The sequence below is a fragment of the Anopheles ziemanni genome, chromosome 3 (assembly GCF_943734765.1).
Source record: "Anopheles ziemanni chromosome 3, idAnoZiCoDA_A2_x.2, whole genome shotgun sequence".
In the NCBI taxonomy this organism is placed as follows: Eukaryota; Metazoa; Arthropoda; class Insecta; order Diptera; family Culicidae; genus Anopheles; species Anopheles ziemanni.
This window is the reverse complement of record NC_080706.1, coordinates 38,792,951-38,815,472: the sequence shown is the minus strand read 5'-3', so window position 1 is coordinate 38,815,472 and position 22,522 is coordinate 38,792,951. Positions and strand designations below refer to the sequence as shown.

Here is a 22,522-nt window from a genome sequence, read left to right as displayed (position 1 = left end):
GCTTGGCCGCTGCTTCTGCTTCGTCAACTCCTGAATGGCATTATGCACTTCAGCTCCTGTGCACGTGAGTGCACGGCCGGGAGAACAATAGAACTGCAGGCTGCCTCATTCCCCGTTCGTTGCGTCGCTAGTGACAACCGTTTGCAGGCCAACCCCGCACGAACGCCATTGCGGTGCAGTACAGTTTCCTCATCGATCGTCTGATCGCTGCATCGGGGAAATGCAGGGAAAATGGAGAATCCATGGGTTTTTTCAGCCCCTATTCGTGCACCCACTCTCCAACCTACCGGGTTGGCAACCGTTGCTGAATCTTCGAGCATCGCCGGTCATATCGGTGGATGACAATGAACATTTCGAAACATAGACAAAAACGAAGTATGTGCAACGCGAAATTTATGAATACCACCAACGAACGCGACGGTACATCGGGCGGTCGGAGCTGGTTGCTATTTTGTTGCAGGCGCGGGAAAAGGATTTTCCTAACCACCACCAGCCGTGTCCGTGTGTTCGATGCCAGCGCCAAGCTAACGCTGTAGGGACGATGCTTGGGGAAAATGTATCAAAACAGCCGGTAATAATAAAAACGCACACTCGCAACGGGTGCGAGATGCATCATCATCGTCATAAGCTCGGTACGCACCACACTCGGTGTACGGGTTTGCCGATGCAGAATGCGAACTCGACTGAACAATTCTTTTGTGTTTGACAATTTGTGCGAAAATGAACTGATGCACCCGTTTTGATAATCGTAAATATTATGTTTTTATGAAAATAATGAGTATTCTGCCCTTTTATCACACCACCAGCCCTTCGGGCGGACTTTCTGGGCTGTGGTTGCCAACGGAATGTGGCAGGAATGGCTCGACTTTGGTTTTGGATATTTGAGGGCAAACGCATCGTTGCACCTGCTGCATTCGACCACGGTGCGAACGATAGTCGACGTTGGTGGATTCGATTGGATTAAGGTTCTTTTTCCATTTAAATAATTTTTGTGTTCTAATTTCATTATTTTTGTTACGATATCTTTCAACGCAACACACTATGAGTGACGCTGTATGGTTTCCATCGTGAAAATAAAGCTCGCCTTATCGGTTATTCGACCCAGCATTTGAAAATCAATTGTTTAGTTTGATAATATTCTTTGCACATGAACAAACATTTCAACTATTTGGAATGAAAAAGAGGACACACTGTCTGTAGTTAAAGGAGAAACTGATGGTCGGTTGTAGTTTTACATTGTTATTCATAATTTCGGTATTAAAAATATACTTTTACACTTTTGTAAATGTCTGCATTTTCAACACAAAAATAATCGTTTCAAAAACTCGGTTGATCGTACCTACTTGAAGGAACAATACACTAGTTACAATAAAAACTTTCAACTAAAGTATCGCCTGCCATCTTTTAGATGCTGAAGATGCATCATTTGTTATATTTTTAGTTCTCTTTTACTTCGTTAAGTACAGCATTTTTAAATTTGAGATGACTTTCTCCTATTCTCTATGAACTGAAAAAAAAGAAAAACTAATTTAACAATGTTTCCAGTGTGGTTTAATCAATGATACATTTTTTCCCAAATTATGCAAAATTATGTTATTTTTATTCGTGTGTTTTTGCGTACTATTTTGCATATATGGTATGATCTCCTCCAATAATCTGTTGCTGTTAAGTACATCTCATTTTTGTTACATTTGATAATATAAAACTTCATCGGGACAATTTTACACAAATCACCATCATCAAAATCCTTGTTAATTGTAACATCTTGTTGTATATAGTAGTTGATTCAATAACGATATTAGTCTTTAAAAAAAGGCACGTGCATTCTGGCTCATAAGAATGAACAATAAGACCAAACCATCTTGGCACAGAACACACGACCACCTCGAGTCAATAATAGCATAGCAAATAGCCCACTAATGATTCTTGTCATCGACTCCATCATCGACTCCGATGTACATCGAGCATCACCGTTTGCATCGTGATTGCACTGCGATAGGTGTCATGTTTGATGCGGGGTTCCTTACTCCCAAAATTGGTCAACGGTGGTGCAAGGAAACGAAAACAAGACGAAACAACGGCGTCGCGTGTGGCAAACACAATGCTCAATCGATCGTCGCCGGTTTGCGGCCAGGCAAAGTTCGCTCACAAACGTCACAAACCATTTTATCGTCAACCGTTCCTGTTGTGATGGAGCTGCCTGTTGTTTCTGGTGTCGCTCGGTTGCCGATGTAGCGATATGCTAAAATCATAAGCTAACATGACCGCAACACCGATCGCACACGCTAAATAAGGACGTTCTTTTGGATGCACGCAGCTGCATTGGGTCGTGTATTGGATCGGTTCTTTCATAAATTATGCACCGTAGCATCGCTCGATGTTGCCCCTCCAGCAACATAGTCATCTGGAGGATTTTTTCAAACGCGCTCTCATTTATTCTGTATGAAAATGTGCGTTCATTTCGAGCTATCCATAAATTGTGCAGCGTGAGCCATCGATCAGGATATCAAAACCACTGGCACTGTAGAAGATTGTAGCTCGATCGAAGAGGTGAAGCGAGCAGTTTACATGACCAAAAATCTGTGTCCGTTCCTCTTCGGGAACCGTCTCCGATCATCGGTCAATTACGGACGACGTGTGAGAATACCATCAGCCCTACATGACTAGCAACACATTGGCTTATCAGGCGTGCTATCCACGGCAAACGACAACACGGAACACCTTACGAAATGGGTAGAACTAGCCAAGTGGCAGAATCGCCACTCACCTAGCGCTCGATGGTATCTCTTACTTACTTCGGAGGAGGCTTCGCCCGAGGCACCCGGTATCCAGATTCAGTTGTTTCGACCGTGGCCCGCGTGCCGGGCAGCGTGAAGCATGCGGTTATTGCTGGCAAATCTTTACGGAGCAATAAATATTACTTATCAACTACATTTTTCAAGCTCATCTCTTCCCCGCGTGGCGCAACTTCCTTGCGTCCTCAGGGCAGGGCCCGCTCGCTAGCGGCTCGCCAAGAATAAGTCGTCCCGCATGTCGCCCGTGGAAACCGTGCGCGCTAATTAATTATTCATTTCTGAAGTGATAAAAGTCACCGATATATAAATGGAAAACGCAGCCGCAGAAAAATGGTGGCCCTTCTGCGGGCCGGGGGTGGCTGTTTTTCTCGTTTGTTTCAACAAGTTACGGTAAGTTTTACGATGTCAATCCATCACTTTTTTATAGCACCTACCGGAAGGAAAATGTACTGGAACTGATATTTCTATTTCCATTGCCGGGCCGCTCGAGCCGGGCGCTGCGATTGATAGCCGCCCCCTTCCGTGTATTTGTGTACGTGTTCATATTCATATTCACGATTATTTTGCTGCATTATTCCGCGTTTTACCGACGTTGATAGTGGACGCTTCAGTCCACCTTACGGCCCACGGGGGAATGTGCTATTTTTATGAGATTTTAACCTGTACCGATTGCTGCCGTTGTTCTGCGGCGACTCGTTCGTACGATGGGGTAAGTCGCTGTGTTCTCGTCATTTGTGAGCCAAATAAAAATTAAGAGCAAAAGCTCAACCGGCTAAGAATGATGTTGTAATGGGCGGTTAAATTTCTTTAAGTACTTCATTAAATCTTCCCGAGGGATGGACGGTAGGTTTGTGGGTTTGCTAAGTGTTCTTTCGGAACATCTTAACTCTTGCCGATTCTTCTCACGGCAACGAAGTTAAAACTTATTATTATGGTACTGGACATTCTTTCATGCTCACTCATTTGATGCAACAAACAACGATTTACGTTGTAAATAAAATAGTTTTTCACTTATATTGCACAGTTTAGTTTAAGTTTATTTTTAATTCACTTTATTTTAAATTAATTTTATATAAGAATAAACTAAAGGGGAAGTTCAATATATCTTTACAGGTTTGAATGCACTTTTTACGAATATTTGATTGCATTCAATTGTCATCAGCTGTGTTAAATCCTTCTTCCTTTTTTAAATAAATGCTTGCTTGAAAGTTTTTAGCTTAAATTTTCGAAGAGAAAAGCTTATTAGTTATTAGTTTTTCTTCTGTATCGTTTTAAAATCATATTAAATTAGAGAATGTCCAAACCTGGTTCAGATAGCACATCAGCATAACATTATATAAACTGCTGGAGTCGGATTTTCGACCTATAATCAAATCTACAATCCAAACACTAAGCTTTACTTCACGATGCAAGGATCATGCAAAATTTATTCGTGTAAAATAATGTCAGTTTTTGTGTCGTTGTGAAGGAAATAGAAGTTTTATTAGTTTTTAATTAAATTATACCATTACAAATTATTACTACTATCTAACTATCGATCTAATTGTTTAGGCCAATGAACTTGAAAGGATAATTGTTATTGGTTTTTTTTTTAAATTACAAATCCCCACACTCGCCAAAAGAGGATTACTTTTACAACACTATCATATAAATTTTGAAAACAAATGGGAAAATCATACCGTACACACACTTCCACCGCAACGGACATTTGCATTCCTTGCTTCATTCCGACGGTTGAGCAATTTCCGGTCGTTGTCCTCGAATGCATCCCTTCGCAGAAGACGTACGTGCGTCGCTAGTGGTCCGATGAATATTCGGGAGTTTCCGGTCGAGCTTGTACGCAGCCGAACGCAACATGACAACATAAATCCCTCACCTGCCCGAAAAGCCAACTGCAGCCCTCCCCTAGGGCAAAGCCCTAACGTCTTCCCCGATTTTATTATGCCAAGAATGCGTCGCTAGCGGAGCGACCGGATAGGCCCGGCGGGTTTCGGCGGGGCCGGACAAGATGTTTTCGGGCTGCGGCTGTCCGCTGCCACCTTTTCTTTTTTTCCGTCTGGCTCTTAATGCATGGAGTGTAAATTTTATGGCTTCATTAAAATTAATTTTAAATAAATAATTGGTAAATAAAGAAGCATTATCGCTATAAATTGGAGTTTTCGTGGCGTTGCGCGCGCCGGGCGTCCTTCATTCGTCACATTTTCTGGAAAACAGGGACCCCGGGAAATGGTCTACGCTGTTAGAACGCGCTCGTACCCCTTTCTTGGAAAATGTCGTTGCGATCACACGCACCACGGGTTGGGTACGCTTTCCCAGCGACCAGGCAACAGCTTACCTGGACACCCTCCATTGTGGGCCGAAGAAAATATTTCGGTTTGTTCGACCCCATCTGGTGACAGGGGTTTCTCAGGCGGCGGGCCGAAAGGGCTAGTTAATCCATCCACCGGCAGTCAAACCGACGACAAAGCACACATAAAACCCCTCGTAAAATGAACCACCAACGCAAAAAACAAAAAAATGCAGCCCCAAGTGTGTGCAGGCCTCCCTACTGCGGAGGGACAATTTTCATCCGTTTCCATTCGTCAGGGTTCGTCGCCTAAAGTCGGCGGGTTTTTCGTTTTTCCTTCCAGCGAAACAATACACACTTCCGCTTCGGGGTTGCAAATGGCAGATTTCGTTGCGAAATGTTCGCAAATTCGCGATGCATTCAGCTTCACCGTGTTTTTGCTTGTACTCTCCACCGTTTACCTTTCTCTTCGAAGCGTCGGGACTTCGGGCGGGAGCGAATGTGGGAACGGGTGGCAGGCGGGAGACGCTTCGTTGCAAATGAGCATAATTTTAATTTATGTACGAACAAATTTTTATAACGTATGCATACATATGTAGGACTGTAAGGGCATTCGCAAGGCGTCATGTTGCTCGAGGGGCCAGTTTCGTGGAAATTGTTTGTGCGTGTGTGTGTGCGTGTGTGTGTGTATGTTCGTGGTTTTTTTCTATCTCTCCGGTGGTATTCTTGCTGTCCGTTGTACTTGCCATTGCTGGGGCCGCCGTTGTTTTGTTTTGTTTTCTAATTTGAATGTGTTAAACCGCACATGTCTCCTCACGAGGGGAGGGTGTGGAATGGGGGGAGGTACAAGGGGGCCGCGACAGCCGAGCGGTAGCGCCGGTTAGAAAATCGGCCCATGAGCGCCGAGGCTCAGCACCTCGACGGCGTGGGTTCGAATCCCAACCGAGACCGGACCCTCCCCTGTACGAGAGGACTGACTATCCACGTACAACAGGGAAACAAGTCTCGTAAGCCCTTAACGGGCAGGCATGACCAAGAGGTCGTTACGCCAAGAAGAAGACAAGGGGGCGCTGGTGCATGCACACACATATTTTATGCGAGCCGTTGATCGGACGGGTCGGTTTTTGGTCGGACGCAAGGGTGTAAAAGGCGCAAAACATAAAGAAACATAAAACCAATTCCGAGCCACACGCGCCGGACGAAAAAAAAACACACAGGCGTGAGGAAAAAGCGGCGCTCGTCGCGGAAACGCAGTATGCAAACGCAAAACGCACGCACACACACACACACATGGTGTGGGGTGAAGGATTGTCCCTAATCGGGCCCGGGAAGCGAAAGAAGGCAGCACGGAAGAGCGCAGAGTTCAAGTGTTTGTCCACGGGCGCTTCGAAAGGGCGGACAAACGGAGCTCTATGTTGAAGTATTTCCATCGCCACACTGCACCGCCGCTTCTTAAGCCGCCCCCCTACCCACCAAAATTACTCACAGATAGTTACTCACCACATACAGACACACAAAAACCCCTTATCGGGACAATCTTCTCGCTCCGCTGGAACCCAAGCCGAACGGAGGCTATTCTAGGCGTAGGAATACGCGCGTCGGTACCGTTTGGCCGTTTGTACGGTTTTCGCCGTTTTTCTTCGGCCCGTCTGGTTTCTACAACTGGCCGCTGCTGACGTTGCTTTTTCCAGGGCTTCGTTTTTGGTAGCAACTCCTCTCACTGGCGTCCGCAACGTTCCGCCCTTCCCCCAACGCGTTCTATTTCACTAATTACCATAGACTTTAATTTTCGTTTAGTGCATTACAAAGAGAGCCCCCCAAACAGGGGGGAAAAGTGCGCCAGGCGGGAGGAAGGAACACCGCGAGGGATGACGATAAAAACAGAAAATCAAGCAAACGCAAAAAAAAGCAACAAACCCAACGTTTGCATCTGTCCCTCGGAAGGCGGTGCGATTTTTCCATCCGGTGCCGTTTTGCAGCAGAAGGCGAAGAGATTTTCGCGCTACACCCCCAAGGTCGGCCGTGGGCGTGCGGGTCGCGGAGGAAATTTGCATCCACCGTTGCCGACGAAAACGCACCGTGTGCACTCCTACCTAATCTAACCACCGAAAGGGAGAGATTGGGGGCGATAATCAGCGATGGCGATGCACATCGAATTAATTTTCACCGTGGCCTCGACACACTGTCGTAAATTATGCTTGAATAATTAAAAATAAACCGAAGGTATTTCTGCATGAAGGTTCTCCCTGTCGCTGCTGCTGGTGTGCACGGGGAAAACTCGTTTCTGCTAGATGCTATGCTGCCGGGTTTGTTTTCTTACGGTTTTCCCGCTGTTGGAAAATAATAAAAGATCCACAAGCAGAGGAAAGCCTAAAGCTGGTTAATGGTTTTTAGAAGTGCAGGAATGTTGGATGGTGCTTAATGAGTAACGATTAACATTTATCTCGGTTCGGGGTACCACGGATTTAAAGATTGAGATCTTCTGACCTACTTCAATGATACTGTTCCGCTTTGGTATGGAAAATTGCTATTATTTACCATAGATTAATTCCAAGAACCATTTGAAACTCCTTCTACAAACCTGTCTCTTAAGAAGATATTTTAAAACGTCATAATATGTGCAAAAAAGTTCATAATATATTCAACGTGAGTTTTAAAAAACACTTCATGTTGTAGAAGCGTATGCATTTTCTTATGTATGTTCCATGACCTATTGCTTGCAAATATTCCGATAAAATTAGTTTGAAGACCTCACATGATCAAGTTTTTTTGTGACTTATTTTTAACATTTTAAAATTAATTCATAACTTATCCGACAACATCAAAAAATATTTAAATTCATTACTATTGTACGCAAAACTAACTATCACAATATCATAGCAAAAAATATCATTTATGTTCTAGTCTAAACTTTCGGTCAAAATTCAATCGTTTATTCTATAATCATTATTGCAAAAGTGAATTTCATAATATTTACCTTGTTTGTTACTTTTATTTATAATGTTGTGTTTACTTTCCTTTTGTATGCATGTTTTCTATTGTAATCAAGATGGCAGTTATTGAAGGACTTTCTATAAATATTTCGTATAATATTCAATTGATAAATCATATATCTTCAATTTAACTTTTATATTTAACAGTTGGAAATGGTGAGATTTAGCTATTTATGCTATACCTGAACGGTAGTCGTCGTTCAAGTATAGCATAAATAACTAAATCCATCGAAAGCAAAGTTTCTTTATCAAATTTGTTATATTTATGCTAATGAACTTGTCATGTTTATGATTTCAAATAATTTTATAAATTTTCTAGTGGTCTTTCAAATGATGGAATGATTTAGAAACGTAGAATGATATAAAAGGCTATGCATGTTTTGCTTTTCAAGTATATCAATTTATTGAATTGCCACAACCTAGTTAGCAGTAAATTAAAATCCTTCATTTTACTTGAGTTTGTTTTGAATTCTGGTTTGTTTTGTTTGTCCTAGCGTTCGATGAAACTCAAAATTTCCTTTTGATACTGACCGTAGACGGTTGTTTACCGATTAACAAGCGCATATTTACTTAAAAACAAGCTTTATTCTATAACAAAACTGTCGTTTAAAAGTCATTATGTGCCACCAAGATTAATGAGCGACACCCGCCCCGGCCGTGGTCTCATCTCACTTTCATTTCCGGTAATTGTCTGCGTGTAAAACAAGTTAGTCGTTTGGTTGGTTTGGTATTCATTTTCCCTGTTCAGTTTTAGGTAACTGCCAAACCAGACCCAACGCTCACAGAACACTGATTAGTTCAAGTGGTAGAGACGCTTCGTTGCACCCGTGTGATTTCGTATTATATCACCCTGATCGCCTGCATCATCATCATCATCATCACCAACAGCATTGCCCGGAGTCGTTACTGCCGTCTTTGTAACGTAACGTCATCCGTCAAGGTATCACTATTCAAAACGCCCATCCCGGTCTCGTTTCCGGAAACCCGCCCGTTCGACTAACAAGATAGACAGGATTAGAAATCACTCCATTGCCATTCAAAACGAACGCAGTGTTAGGGATCGCTAGCGTCGGCGGTAGTAGAACTGAATCCTAGCGGGAGTCGCCAAGAAAGGCACTCTTCGGCAGAGCGATGGCCATTCACGGTCGCCCCGAAAGTCACCCCTGCGGAAAATCAGATTTTTAACTTATCCACCAGCCATGTGGAAAATTGTCTTTTTATTATATTTTTTCAATCAAACATATCTCGCCTCGGTTCTGGTGATCCCGGGCCGAATCCATCTCGTCTCGTGCCCGGACCGGTGCGTGCGTGCTCGGGCACGAGTCCTTGATAACATCCCCGGTACCCCTCCCGGGATCGACCCGAGAGAACGCCAGGAATCGTTGATGGTTGATAGAAAATTTGATGCGGGCCGGGACCGCTCCGATGTTAAGTGGTGTGGAAACGCCGGTAATGGTTTGGCCTGCGTTTGACTCTGCTTGCGATAACGATATGTTTTGCTGCTTGCTTCCGACACCCTTTTGCGCCCTCCACCCGAAGTGGATTCTCTTTCTGGTTTAGCCATGCATCAAGACGAACGATCACATCAAAGTGTTTCTGTTCGGAAGATGCAAAGACCGATGCGGACGTTCGGTGTTATGGATGTTAGTTTTGAGTCTTTTGTAGAGTAGATCACTCACCGTTAGGCACGTGATGTTGGATGGATGGTACAGTTCGATGGATTGCGATCTAGAAATCAACCCAAAATGGTGTCTATGATGAAAGCGATGTTGATGATGATGATGATGAGCGTGTTGGTATCACGCAGTATCTAAAAATCCGACGACATTCATTGAGAGATAAATTACTCATTTTCAGGCATATTTTGTCTCGAACCAGCTTATAATGAGATATTTGGTTGATTAAATATAACATTGTGTTGGCTTATACCAACATTATCAACAAAATCGTCGGTCATTGTTTGTTGAAATATTATTCTTTCACACTCTTATTTCATTTCAAACGTTTCAAACAGGTATGAAACTCCTTGAAATTTTCTTCCTCTCTCCAATAGTGGATTCTTACGCAAGAACGCACATTCTTTTTAAGATTTCTTACGTATTTCATGCAAATCACTCAGTAAAATCCCTCCAATCCATGGTTAAATCGTGCAATAACTTGTTCTAATCTCTTCGATCGATATCCGCACTCCGTTTGTTCAATGGCATCAAATACACCCTCAGGTCCGGTTAAGACTTCACTTGTCCCAACCGGCGGTGGAAAGCCCTAAATTTTCCAGTATATCCTATCGTAAAAATAATATCACCAAAGTTCCAAAATCTATTCCACTGGACAAGGGTCAGCCGGGTTTTGGCGATTCGGTGCGCTTTGCAGCGTCCACCGAAGGGTCGCCCTATTTCATGCTTGATTAGAGGCTTCACGCCAAAAGTATCATCATTTACGCCAGGGATAGAGTTAAGTTGAAGAAAATAAGTAATCAATTCAGATTTATGGCCTTGCGGATGAAGAAAAAAAAGTTCAAGAAATATGATTACGGTTTGCTTTGGCGAAATCTTTGCAGAAAAATTTTAAAAATAAACGTGTTTATAAATCGTCCAGCTTCTTGAGGTCAGAATAAAATTGAATCAGTGTATTTGTAGCCCATTTGTACCGCAATCGAATACAATATGGTGATGCAATAAGCCGCAAAGAAAGGCAAATACTTACGGCTTTCGATATTGAAGGCTCAGCAAACTGTTTCGACAAATGATTGTCAAATAAAAATCGTAATACAATGGTGTGCAAGAATGCATGTTTTATGCACATTTTTAATGCATCGGCTGCCTTCACGGAACCGCAGCCAGGATCATTTTATTATGATTTCCCTTTCGTTGCTGCTTCCACTCACGACAGAAGCAGGTGAAAACTCTCCAGCCGCTCGTTACAAACGGTTTCTTCCGTTTGTGTGTGTTCCGAGTAAGGAAGTCCATGAATTCCGGGGCCCAGAATAAGGCTCGGAAGAAGGGCCAGGCAACAAGAATTATGATGAATGTTTGTAGCAACATAAATGAAAAATGGGCCATGGTTGTAAAGAAGTGGTTTCAAAAAAAACCGTAGCAACAAACGATAGGTACAGGATCGTTGCTTTGTGAAGTTTATTTTACCGGGGTCTCTGCGCTTGCGATGGGTTCACGTGTACCGTGGACAGTTGCACCGGCCTCCAGTGGCACGTGGTCATCCAAAACTGACCTGGGTGCGTTGCACAACACCGGGCCGCAATCACAAGCGAACAGGTTGACGTACGGATTAAGGTCGCTTGTAAAAATACCTCTCCGCTGGTTGTAGCTTTGCGTGTCGTCTCCGTTAAAAAGACGCGCCGTCAAGCGACCTCGTAAAGTTGGTTAGGTTCTGCCAGATGAAGCCTTCTTACTGTGTACGGCTCGCTTCGGCTCGTGCCAGGGTGCACGGTGCTTAATTATGACGAATCGCGCTACGTTACTACGGGAGAACGAGACCATTGCGTGATTTGATGAAGCGTGCGCTAAAGATCGTACTAAGACAACGAATTGTGCTCACGCCAAACGATCAGCTGGTGAGTTTCGGGATTCCTTTTTCCTTGCCACACTTCGGGAAGCTCCTTGTGGCGGCAAGGAACTGTCGGCTTTGAGCAGGCGTTTGCTTACGGCCCGAGGGTACATGAGCCCCTTCCGAAGAGTCGAACCGAAAGCGGGTATCCTGCCGGCAGAGGTCCGCACACCTGCCAAATTATGATATATCTTCAACGTTTAAAGCCTTACCATTCGCGTTCGAAGACGGGACAGCGAACGGTGCGATCCGTTTCAATGCCTGGCTCTTCCGGAGAGGTTGGATAGTTTTTAACGTCCTTCCTGAAACGAGACGATACGACAAACCAAACGGGCACGTTGTGCTCCATTCAGTCGTAAAGAATTACCCCGGCATGACATAACTTTGCTTCATATGTACAGGTGGTTATCTTCTTTTCATTCTAGCTTTACAAAACGTAAAAATAAAAACGTTGCCTTAACCCCCGCCACGTTTTCGAAAGTGGTTCATTTTAAATTTAATTTACAAGATAAACGAAGAAACAGATCAGCAGATGCAGCACTTGCCTACGCATCCAAACGAAGAAGAAATGCATCGGTGCATGCTGCAACCGAATAGATGCACACGTCGTTCATTAGGAGCCCATATCGCACTCGACAATCGGAATACGGAAATATGCATCCGTTCCCTTCAGGCACGTTTGGACCCGTGCCAGATTTTAAAGCTAATGTGATATTAATCAAGCTACTACATTGTACGATACTTACACGAGAGTTGCTGAAATGTGTTTAAGAAAACCGAACCTTTTTTGGTGAACATATTTCAAATTTTGTAATATTTTGGATGTAGTTTCTTGACACGCAACACCTTGGAAATATGTATGTATTTTTGTACATTTGTATTTTTTTATTAATATTTTTTTTCGTAATATTACATTCTTTCTTCCATTTTTCTGATATTAATTACAATACTTTGTTTGTTTTGCGCCAAATGCCGATGTTTCACCTCACAATAACGTTTTTCGGCACACGATTCTACAACGGGTTCGGTCTTACGCCTAAATGTCTCCCTTACCTGCGTGATCTCTTTTTATATAATTTACACATTTATATTTATACTGTTTTTTCCATATACGACTATACGCCTATTTATAGAGACCGTTTCATTGTTTGCTTGTACGAGGTGTAGAGTAAAGGGGAAGGTGGGGGCTCGGGTACGAGGATGAGGATTGGGTGCGGAAGTGGATGTACGGGAGTTTTGTTTGCTTGTGTTGTGCCGCGGTGCTCCAATCTTCTTACCACAAAAGTACACAGTAATACTATTGTATAGTAGTCAACACATCAAAAAAGACATTGTGTAATGAATGTTACTATGTGCGTTATCAACATTAATCAGCGATGGCTGAGTTGAGCTTTGTGTGTTTAATTTCTTGTTTTTTTTTGTTACTTTTGCTCGCTCATATTGGTTGCTTTTTTCCGTTTTTCTCAGCTTGGCGGGTATCATGTCGTCTTCGGTTTAGCAGGATTTTTTGCCAAGTTTCGCTTCACCTTACGGTGTAAATCAATTTCGCTTACTGCTCGTTTGGTTTCAAACGCTCCACTGTTTTACTTATTAAATACGCTTTTCTGTTTGCTCTTGTTTTGCTTGTCTTATCATCGCTACCATTGATTCCCTTAGCAACTAGTATTTACAATAATTTGCGCTAAAAGTTTTTGTGGCCTTAGAATAGGTGTAATATAACCCTTTCACAAACTTTCTTACCCTCTTTCTTTGTTTGCTGGTTTTGTGTTCATCTGTGAATTTGTTTTTGTTGATCACTTTCACATCACTGCCTTTGCTTCTGCAGTTTTTTTTTTTCTTTATCGTGGGCTTTCCCTTACTTTTTCCTCAACTCGTCATTTACATACACAACAAACAAACTTCCTTGCCATTAAAGGTATAGTTTTTGTTCTTTTTCTCATTCATTCAATTTAATGGTGTGTCTGTACATAACATTGTCCGAATGTTGCGCTCCCCCACCCAAGACGAACGTTTGCAAATTTTGTTTTTGTTTTTGCCGATCTATTCGATCATAAATTTTACAGTCTACTTATTTATATGGCATCTGCTTCTGTATTTTTTATGGTTGATTTTTTCCTTTTTTTTAATTCCACTATTACAGTATGAAATTTGGTTTGCACCAGTGAAGATGCAGCGTAATGCAACGTGCGTTGCATGTTGCACTATGTTTTCAAAAAATAAATTTTAAAGAAACACATAAATCGTACCGAATGGCTCCCTCTTCGTTCTTGGAATCGGTATTACAACCAGCTGCTTTGATGTCTAGCAAGTTGGGTTCCATTTTGCAATAACTTTTGCGTGCGTTTTTGCAACTCATCGAGAGCGGTAAGGTGTCCGCAAAACAACGACTGGTAATAAAATAATGTCGATAGATAAATAAATAAAACTAACTTAAACGAGGCGATCGCCCGGTTCATGCCACACGTTTCCAGTTCAGCCCGTGAAGCTTCCTTCCTGCTGGCTAGAATACGTCAACCGGGCAGTATAAGAATAAAGCAATACTTATGCCGGTTTACGATGTTACTGAACTGGTTTTCTTCTACATAATTCAAACTAAGAAAATTGCACTTTTCTCCACGTTCTGGTTTGCGGTTTGGCTCCTCTCGCGCCCGGGACAGATTTGGTTGGCATTGTGTTTTTGTTTTGTATCGGTTGAAATCATCCGTTGAAATTTGTTGTTTGTTGAACTCCTTGAGGCCACTACAGGCATGTTTACTGGTTGAGTTGGAAGGTCTATTTTGAGTGTGTCGATAGATAGTGTTGCAGTTTTCTGCACCGTTTGTAACTGCTCGGTTATTGATTTTGTTTTCTTTGCTCGTTGAAACATGACTTGCCTTCTTTCTTCGCTTGAAATTTGTTCGACTCTGAAATATTTAATTTCACTATTTCCTTACCGCTAATCAATTGTTACTTACATCACTGTTTGTTTGTTGTGTTGTTGTTTTCCATCTTTTTTCTTTAACTTTCGCGAACCCAAGCCATCTCAATCCAAACGAGGAATGTACAGTTGTTTTGCATGTTTTTTTTTTTGCTCCTTCACCATACCATTCCATTGCTTTCTGCCCCATATCTTCCGATCATTTCCCAGTATTCTTACAAAACCCCGTTTTTTTCTGTTGTTGCTTCCTTTCTTGATATTTTTTGTTGCTACTTTCGGTTTGCGCCCCTGGACCGCGTGCTTCCCGTGCGCCAACTGGTGCACATTGGTAATTTATCTGATTTCAAATCTTATTTACAAGCCACGGAACCTTCAACCGCTGCAGGCTGCTCGTTCCCAGCACACACTCAAACACACACACACACACAGTTTCGCTCATTTCACTACTGACTGTTTTTTCTTGTTTGTTTGTTTGTTTGTTTCCGCCATCCCGTTTGTTTACACTCGTGTTCATCTTCATCCTGCGCTCCAGCTCTCGTAGCGATCGGTTCCACCTTCGCCACGTTACCGGCATTAAATTCGTTTTGCTTGCGCCCTATGGCTTCCAATGGCCACTGGAACCACCGGTGGGAGGGGGTGGAGAGGGAACCTTGGTTTCGCATCGTCCAACAAGTGAAATAGGCGTCATTCGCACCCGCCCGTGGGGTTCCAAACCTCCCCTATTCACCCGAACGTTTCCTAGCACCTTTCCGCGACACGTATGCGTACGCCTAGCCTATGAAAATCATGAATAATACTGAACCGGTGCACGATCGTCCTTCTTTGTATGTTTTTTTTGTTTGTTCGTTTGAAAAGGTGTAGCGCTCCATGAACAAAAAACTTTGCAGAACGCTTGCAATCGTCAGCTGACGTGACGTAAATTCCTTGTCAGGTTGTACTATTTCACTCGGACACTTATGAGAAGCTTGCACCATGCGATCGCTGTGCAAAAGAAAAACAATCCCAAAAAGCTGTGAAATGGTAGGATTTGGTGATCGCAACCAAAGGTAATCGGTGTTAGCGGGCGGGGGGGCCCTAAGCAGTCACCGACGCTCGCAAGTATGACTAGTATGACTGACGCATATGCAGAGCGTTCGGTGCTGGCTCCGGTGCTGCTGCGTGGTGGATAACGGGAGCTAGGGGATATTAGATTTGTACTTGACTTGCGGTCGCTAAATGCAGCTGATGCGGATGAAGGTGCAGCTGGCTGGCGGCGGACTCGTGGTGATGGTCGTGCAGCTGATGCAGCGACCCCAGGTGATGCTGTTCCAGCAGGGAGGCCGCATTCGCTATCGACGACAAGGACGAGCTGGACGATGGTGACTGCTGCTGTTGCTGCAGCTGATGGTGGGTTTGCTGATGCTGTTGCTGCAGAAGCTGTTGTTGCTGCTGCTGCTGTTGTTGCTGCTGATGTTGCTGCTGCTGCTGTTGCTGTTGGTGTTGCTGGGATTGCTGCTGTTGGTGCTGTTGATGCTGTTGCTGAAGCTTCGGCGATGTGCTGAACTCGAAGAGGTTGGTGTTGAAGTTGCTAGCACTCCATCACGTGTACTCCGAGCGCCAACTCTGTTCGACGCAAACAAAAATGAACAAGAATCAAACAGAGGATATATGAGAAATTATATATTTCGAGTTTTTTTTCTAAATCTTCCTACGAATAATTTTACCAAAATATGCAGTTATCTACTCCTGAATGTAATTGAACCATAAGACTTACCATTGAATTTAGTCCTAGATGGTAGGATTGCGAATGCGGGACGACACCGCCACCTAGCGAGCCAGCTCCGCCGAACCCGTTCTGGAGTCCACCGGAACTTCCGAGGGCTCCCATGCCGGTCGTGTACCAACCGCCGTGCATATGCGTATGGGCCGGATGCAGTCCACCGGAAAGATGACTATGTTGTCCTGTTCGATACAAAAAAAAAGCGACGAGAGAAAAAATAATCAAAGCAATTAGTAAGAATATTCAACTCACTGGCATGAACTCTGTAAAGTGCAATATAAATGAACTCCACAGTGGGAGGTTAACTTACCCATAGAGCCGGGGAATCCGCCGGGGAAGGAGGGCTTGTGGTCTAACGGTTTCATGAGGTCCCCAAGATGGCTGCCGAGCGGAAGACACGAGCCGGGGATTCCTTTCTTCTTTTTCGACTTCGACGAGAGCTTGCGGTTTCGCGTCTGGATGCCTTCCTTCTTCATCGTGAGCGGTCGATTAACCTGCGGGGAGAGGGAGGGAAGAAGGACACATACACACATTAGCAAAAACGGACAAGAATATGGCGCACATAATGGGTCTGTCTATACGCGCGTTAATCATATGAACTTTTATGAAGAAATTGTGGGATATTTTGGTTCCTTGTTAACAGCGGCTTACGCGAAATGCAAAATTAACCAGATCCCATAAAGATTCGTCTCTCCATCGTTCCTATATCGACAGCGTCGGGCGGGACCTCCGAAGTGGACCACATCGGTCGGCTCGGCAAAAAGGGCACGTGTGTCCCGGGTCGCTGTAGCGGCACGGCGCGTTCCGCTCGATTTAGCCGGACGAAGGGCCCCCATTTCGTACGAGCGAGCGCGTGCTAGGAATGGGTGCACGCGCCACACAGATGCATCGCTTTATCCGCATCCGCCGAAGGTCCACCGCGGTGCAAATGTGGCGTAAACCGTACAACGTCTATGACGAGAGATCGTTGTTGCTGTTGCGGGCGAATTCTGGGAAATCTCAGCACTCGCTTCTCAATCGGGTCGATTCTTTCAACTATCGCGCCACACGCAAATTCGCGCCCCGCCTTGCCAACGTCCCACCGGGGCCGGGGGTGAAGGGGTGGGTGTCCCGGGAGTCATAATTAGCCGCAGTAGCAGCCGTTCAAAACCCGGCCGACCATCCCCGTTAACGGGCCGCCCAGGCCGACGCAAGGCAGGCGAAATAAATCTTGATGCAAATCAGCATTCCGCCGAATGCGAATATTCCCGAAACCAACCCTCCCCCCCACTTCCCACCTCTCCCTACAAACCCGGCTCCATCGCGGGTGAAATCGAGCGAAGTTATTAAAGCGTTAATTGGCGTTCTGTACGCCACATCTAACTTCATTACCAGAATCGGTCTCGGTGCACTTTCGGAGTTCTGGTGGCGGTGACTTTCTCCATCTGGAAGCAGGGGGCCACCGAAAGAGGGCGGAGGGCTGCAGATGGCACCGCAGCGGGATAAATGGTTCTGATGATTTTCCGAAGATAAATTGAATCATTAAAAATTTCTTTAATTACGAAAACCTTCCGCCCGAAAATAGCCGCCAAGAGTTTGCCCGGAGCGATGTTTGCCGAATGTCGCAAGCTTATTATCGAGTTTACACTCGTCCCTAAAACACCCTCCCTTCTTTCCCATGAGCCTCCTTCAGCCGATTGTGGTCACATTTTTCGTCGGCAGCGTAATGCAACTCCTCGATCGCGATCGGATAGGGCCTTCGGATAACGATCTACAACCCGCGGAGTCGCCAATCTCCATCGCATCTCGCTACTGCACAAATGCACTCCTTTTCGACGCTGGAGTTTCAGTTTTCCTTCCCCTCCCCCCTCTTTCGCTCCCACTCACCGTGGTGGCGCGTCAGGTTCAGATTTCACCGGGCCAACCTGGGCAGGATGGCGACAAATCCCCGATTTGCTTAATTTTCGGTCATTTGCTGTTGTGCAAGTGCATTTTGTAAGCGGTTGTGGAGCGGGTTTTTTTCTTTATTTTGTTTTATTGTACCACCCGATTGGGGGCATTGGGCAGAGCGAAAAATGGAACCATCCGCAAGGGATCCATTTTTAAACATTTGATCTATAAGAAGTCCGTTCCAAACCTGCACCGGGCAAAGGTGAACCCCATAACGTGTACCTTTCTCGGAGGGAACCCACTCTGAGCCGGTGCGATTGCAATCTTCTGCAATTCTTCATTTCCTGCCGTCTTCAGTCAATCGTCAAACGCAACGATCGCAAATTTGCTTGATCTTTTTTTTCCTTTATTTATATTTTGCGTTGCTTACTTTCGTTCTCCCTTTCCCTCGACGCCGGGTAGATCCCTCTATTGACGGATTGGTTTGTGCGAAAAAGGAACCGTTCCCGCCTGTTTTGGGCGGGTTTTTCCGGATGAAACTTAACGTGAGGGGTTGTATTATGTTTGTTTAACAAAACCGAAAAAAAATCCCATACCCACACACACAGACACGGACATGGCCATTAATGAATGGTTGAACAGGTAGGGATCGCTCGAGAGGTGAATGAATTGAAACCACTTATCGATGTCACGGGAACAAGCGCGGCTTAAGCGAGAGGCAGCGAGTCCTTCCGCTTTCCGAAAAGGGGATTGCCGGATAATACCGTTTGCAATTGAAACTGTTTCTGTTCCGAGGGAGAAAAGTCCGATGTGTCCCTTCCGTTCCCTCCGTGGATCGAGCCGCTTTTGTTGCCAAAAATTGTCATTTTCCTTTTCTTTTCCTAAGGATTTCGTTACCACCACAAAGGCATCGGGTTCGTTTGCGCAAGGGTATCAATTACATTGGCGAGTCACTTACTACTGCACTGCGCCACTGTGCGCTCTGGGAGGGCTCTTCCAAAAGACCGGAGGATTTGCTTTTGCAGAGATTATAGGTTTCGTCATTTCAGAGCGATTTTTTCATTGGCCAATTATATATTTGAATCGTTTTTGATTGTTTATTTCTATCACATTATACATTTGAATCGTTTCTGGTTGTTTGTTTTTATCGCTGTTATAGCAATTGGAAGTTTGTCTTCAAATTTGAAAGGAAAAGAAATTTAAAGGGAATCATATTAAAATCATAGTTAAATTGCATATTTATGTTTAAAGCAATATGTTTAAATGGCGGAAAAGAACCAAATGCACAAAACTCACTGCAATTTTCTACTTGTCCTCTTTTGTGCGCTTCGGGTTGAAAATAACATCTAGATTGCAATGACTGCGCTTCTGGAGTCTGGCACCGAGTGTTGGCGTGACATTTCGCAGTCTTGAATCCAACAACCACACACAAACACACACACACCCTTGGCAGACGGCGGAGAAGAATCCCGCCGATCGCTATCGGATTTGTCATTCAAATTAAGTTCGTTCGCGCCGAGCGGGTGGAAAATGTTTGATAGCTATCGCACGTGCATTATCCGACCAGGGTTTGGCCACCGTCGGCTGCACACGGGGCCCCCCATTCATCCGTGGGCGGTCACATTCCGACCGAACCGACCCAATCAACGCCACATTGACAGCTGTCATTCTAATCAGATTGCACAAGAGCATCACCGATCCGGATGGCGTTTCCCGGACGACCGCCCGGATCGCGAGCGCGTTGCACTCAAACCGACGTCGAAAATACACCGAAATCTTGGGAGGCAACTCTTGGAAACAGCCGATACGAGGCTACTGGATGGTGCGCCATAAAACGCGCGGGACACAATCGCGGGCCAATAAAGTCCCTATAAAGATGCGTTATCGGTTAGGTGTTACCGGTGGTAATAAAGACGCACGTAGGCTGATCGAACCCATCGTGCCGTTCCCACTCGGCGCTATCTATCGGCTGCCCGAACCGTGCAAGTGCCCTTCAGATTGGGTCATTTTTTGGCGGACGCTTTGGCTGGAAGCTTATCGGTTCGTTCGGGTGTGTGTGCATTTTAATGCTCGTGACTCGTGCTCCTTTCAATCGATGATTTGAACATAAAAAGAGTTATCGGAAGAAAGCTATTTTGGAACCGTTTTATAATCGCCCAAATGGCCTGTTGTAGGATTGCGATAAGATCGCAGCAAGTGATCGCGACGTGCCGCGATAAGCCGCCGACCTGACGAATCCCTAATCGGATCCGAGTCTTGATCAGCTTTAATTGTGGCTGGTTGATTTCTTTTAACAGCCACGTTACGGAAAGCCGGTTCGGCTTTAATCAGCACAGTTGGACACAATCCGAAGACGTGACAGATTTTATCAAAAAATCAAGAAATAACAAATCATCAGAGGAAGCACCTCTGAGTCATAGCGTGGTGTATGACGATTGTTTCGCGATATCTCCGTTCATTTGGGGTCGAAAACGGGCAAGAGGCCCCGTTACCGAGCAAATGTAAAAAGAAGAGTGCCACTTTTTGTGACCTCCGTCGGACCGGAATGAAAGTTTATTTTCCATGGTCATGCCATGCGTCCTGGGTGTGCGTGCTTGTGTGTGTTTGTGTGTGCAAAACAAACATGTAACTACGAGCACATTTTAAAAATCGTTATGGGGTAATTTTCCCCCGAAACAACCCATATTATCAGCCACCTCAGGCGAGCGCCACGGGTGGAGCTGGCGCCGTTTTTGGGTTTGCTTTAATTCACTTCCACGTTCCCGCTTTTGCGGCGGGAGGGACGGATGGGGGGCGGGTGGGTTGGCGGGTGCTTGGGAAAATGATACTTCCTCAAATCTAGCCAAACATTTCATTAACCAGCCGAGCCAGCCCGAGGTTGATCCGCTTCGTCCAATCTAAAATCCTCAAACAACCAAACCGGCGAGCACACACACACATACATTTTAATGATAATTACTATTATTACGGCCATAACAATTCATTTATGCTGTGCTAGGCACATCATGGTAATATTTCAATATCACTCTACACTTTCAGTGCTAGCTCGCTCGTTCTCTCCAGTTTTCTCTCTCATCCTCTCCGTTCTTCTCTTGCACACACCGGTGTGTGTGTGTGTTTTTTTTCCGCTTAAACTCGTGCCGAAAAGAGGAACGCTGTTGTTGCTATCAAGAGTTAAAGAGCTTTTCCCCATTTTCCGCCAGGCAAAGCCGGCGAGCCCGTTATCACCGGAAAATAGTGACGAGTTCACGCAGACACTCGCTGTAGGCTTGTTTTTTCCCTCCTCAGCTGCATTCCTTTTCCTCGCTTGGGTACTCATTAAGTTGGACGCGAGGTTGAAGAGTTGGAACCCCCCCCCCCCCCCCCCCCCCCCCCCAAGGGGGAGGTTGATTAGAAGTTGATGTAGTTTTAATTTTTTAATGCGTTTTTTCCTACCACTTTGAAGCTAGTTTTTATTTTTAACCGCTCCAAACGTCCCCAATCCCCCCCCCCTCCCACGCTGGGAAAAAACAGTGCGGAAAGGGGGTAGCTTCATATTCAGCTCTTTTTGAGAATTGTTTTTCTATCCCAAAACCATCCAAAAACGTTCCTTTCTCCTTGCTTCCCTGCAACAACCCCCCTATGCCACTATTTCGGTTTTCGTGCAGTCCTCTCCCCCTCAGCAAACTAAAATCGGCCAACCCTGCACGCAGCCAGTTTTGCATAAATTTGAATAATGTATATTTCATTTTCTTTCGATTTCCATTTCACCGACGCTGGGCTTGGGGTAGAACGGGGGGTTTTTCCATCAGCAACAGCATTTGTTGACCATTGTCCAGGGTTCCCTGCTTCGTTTTGGTGGAAAGTAGAAGGGGGTAGGATGGAGGGAATTATTCGAATGAATGTTCATTTCTTGCGCTAATAATTGTTATATTTACGGGATTAAATTTTCCTTTCTCCCCCATTGACGATCATCCACCGGAAAATTACCCACATGGCGTTGGCAGGGGAAACGACGCTCCGTTAGATGTTGGACCGGGAATTACGATAATGCATTTTTATGAACGATAAGTTAAATGTTTGCGATTGGAGATACAATTTTGCGCTCCTTGTCAACTTTTATGTAAACATTTCTAACTACCTGCGAAGCGTTTGTCCAACGGACCTTTAATGGTTGATCAGGTTGTAGGTTAACGCAACCCTGCCCGGTGGGAGATTCGGCCTCGGGAAAGTTGACGTCGAACCGAATGGAAACCTGAAACTGGCCCTTGTCAATGTGAAACAAAGCGCAGTACGGCGCAGGAAAAAATGACGAAACCTCTTTAACCTGTGGAAAAAAGGGGGTCCCAGCGCCGTCCA

General features: G+C 44.8%; 1 protein-coding gene across 1 annotated transcript in view; it reads right to left on the bottom strand.

Moving 5' to 3' along the window:
- Positions 1 to 16,134: 16,134 nt before the first annotated feature.
- LOC131286975 (GATA-binding factor C) overlaps positions 16,135 to 22,522 on the bottom strand; it is an 87,464-nt gene continuing 81,076 nt past the window's right edge. The window contains exons 7-9 of the mRNA XM_058315986.1: positions 16,626 to 16,809; positions 16,310 to 16,497; positions 16,135 to 16,158 (exon numbers count right to left, since the gene is read on the bottom strand). Of these exons, the coding sequence (XP_058171969.1) occupies positions 16,135 to 16,158; positions 16,310 to 16,497; positions 16,626 to 16,809 (396 nt within the window). The remainder of the gene's footprint in view (positions 16,159 to 16,309; positions 16,498 to 16,625; positions 16,810 to 22,522) is intronic.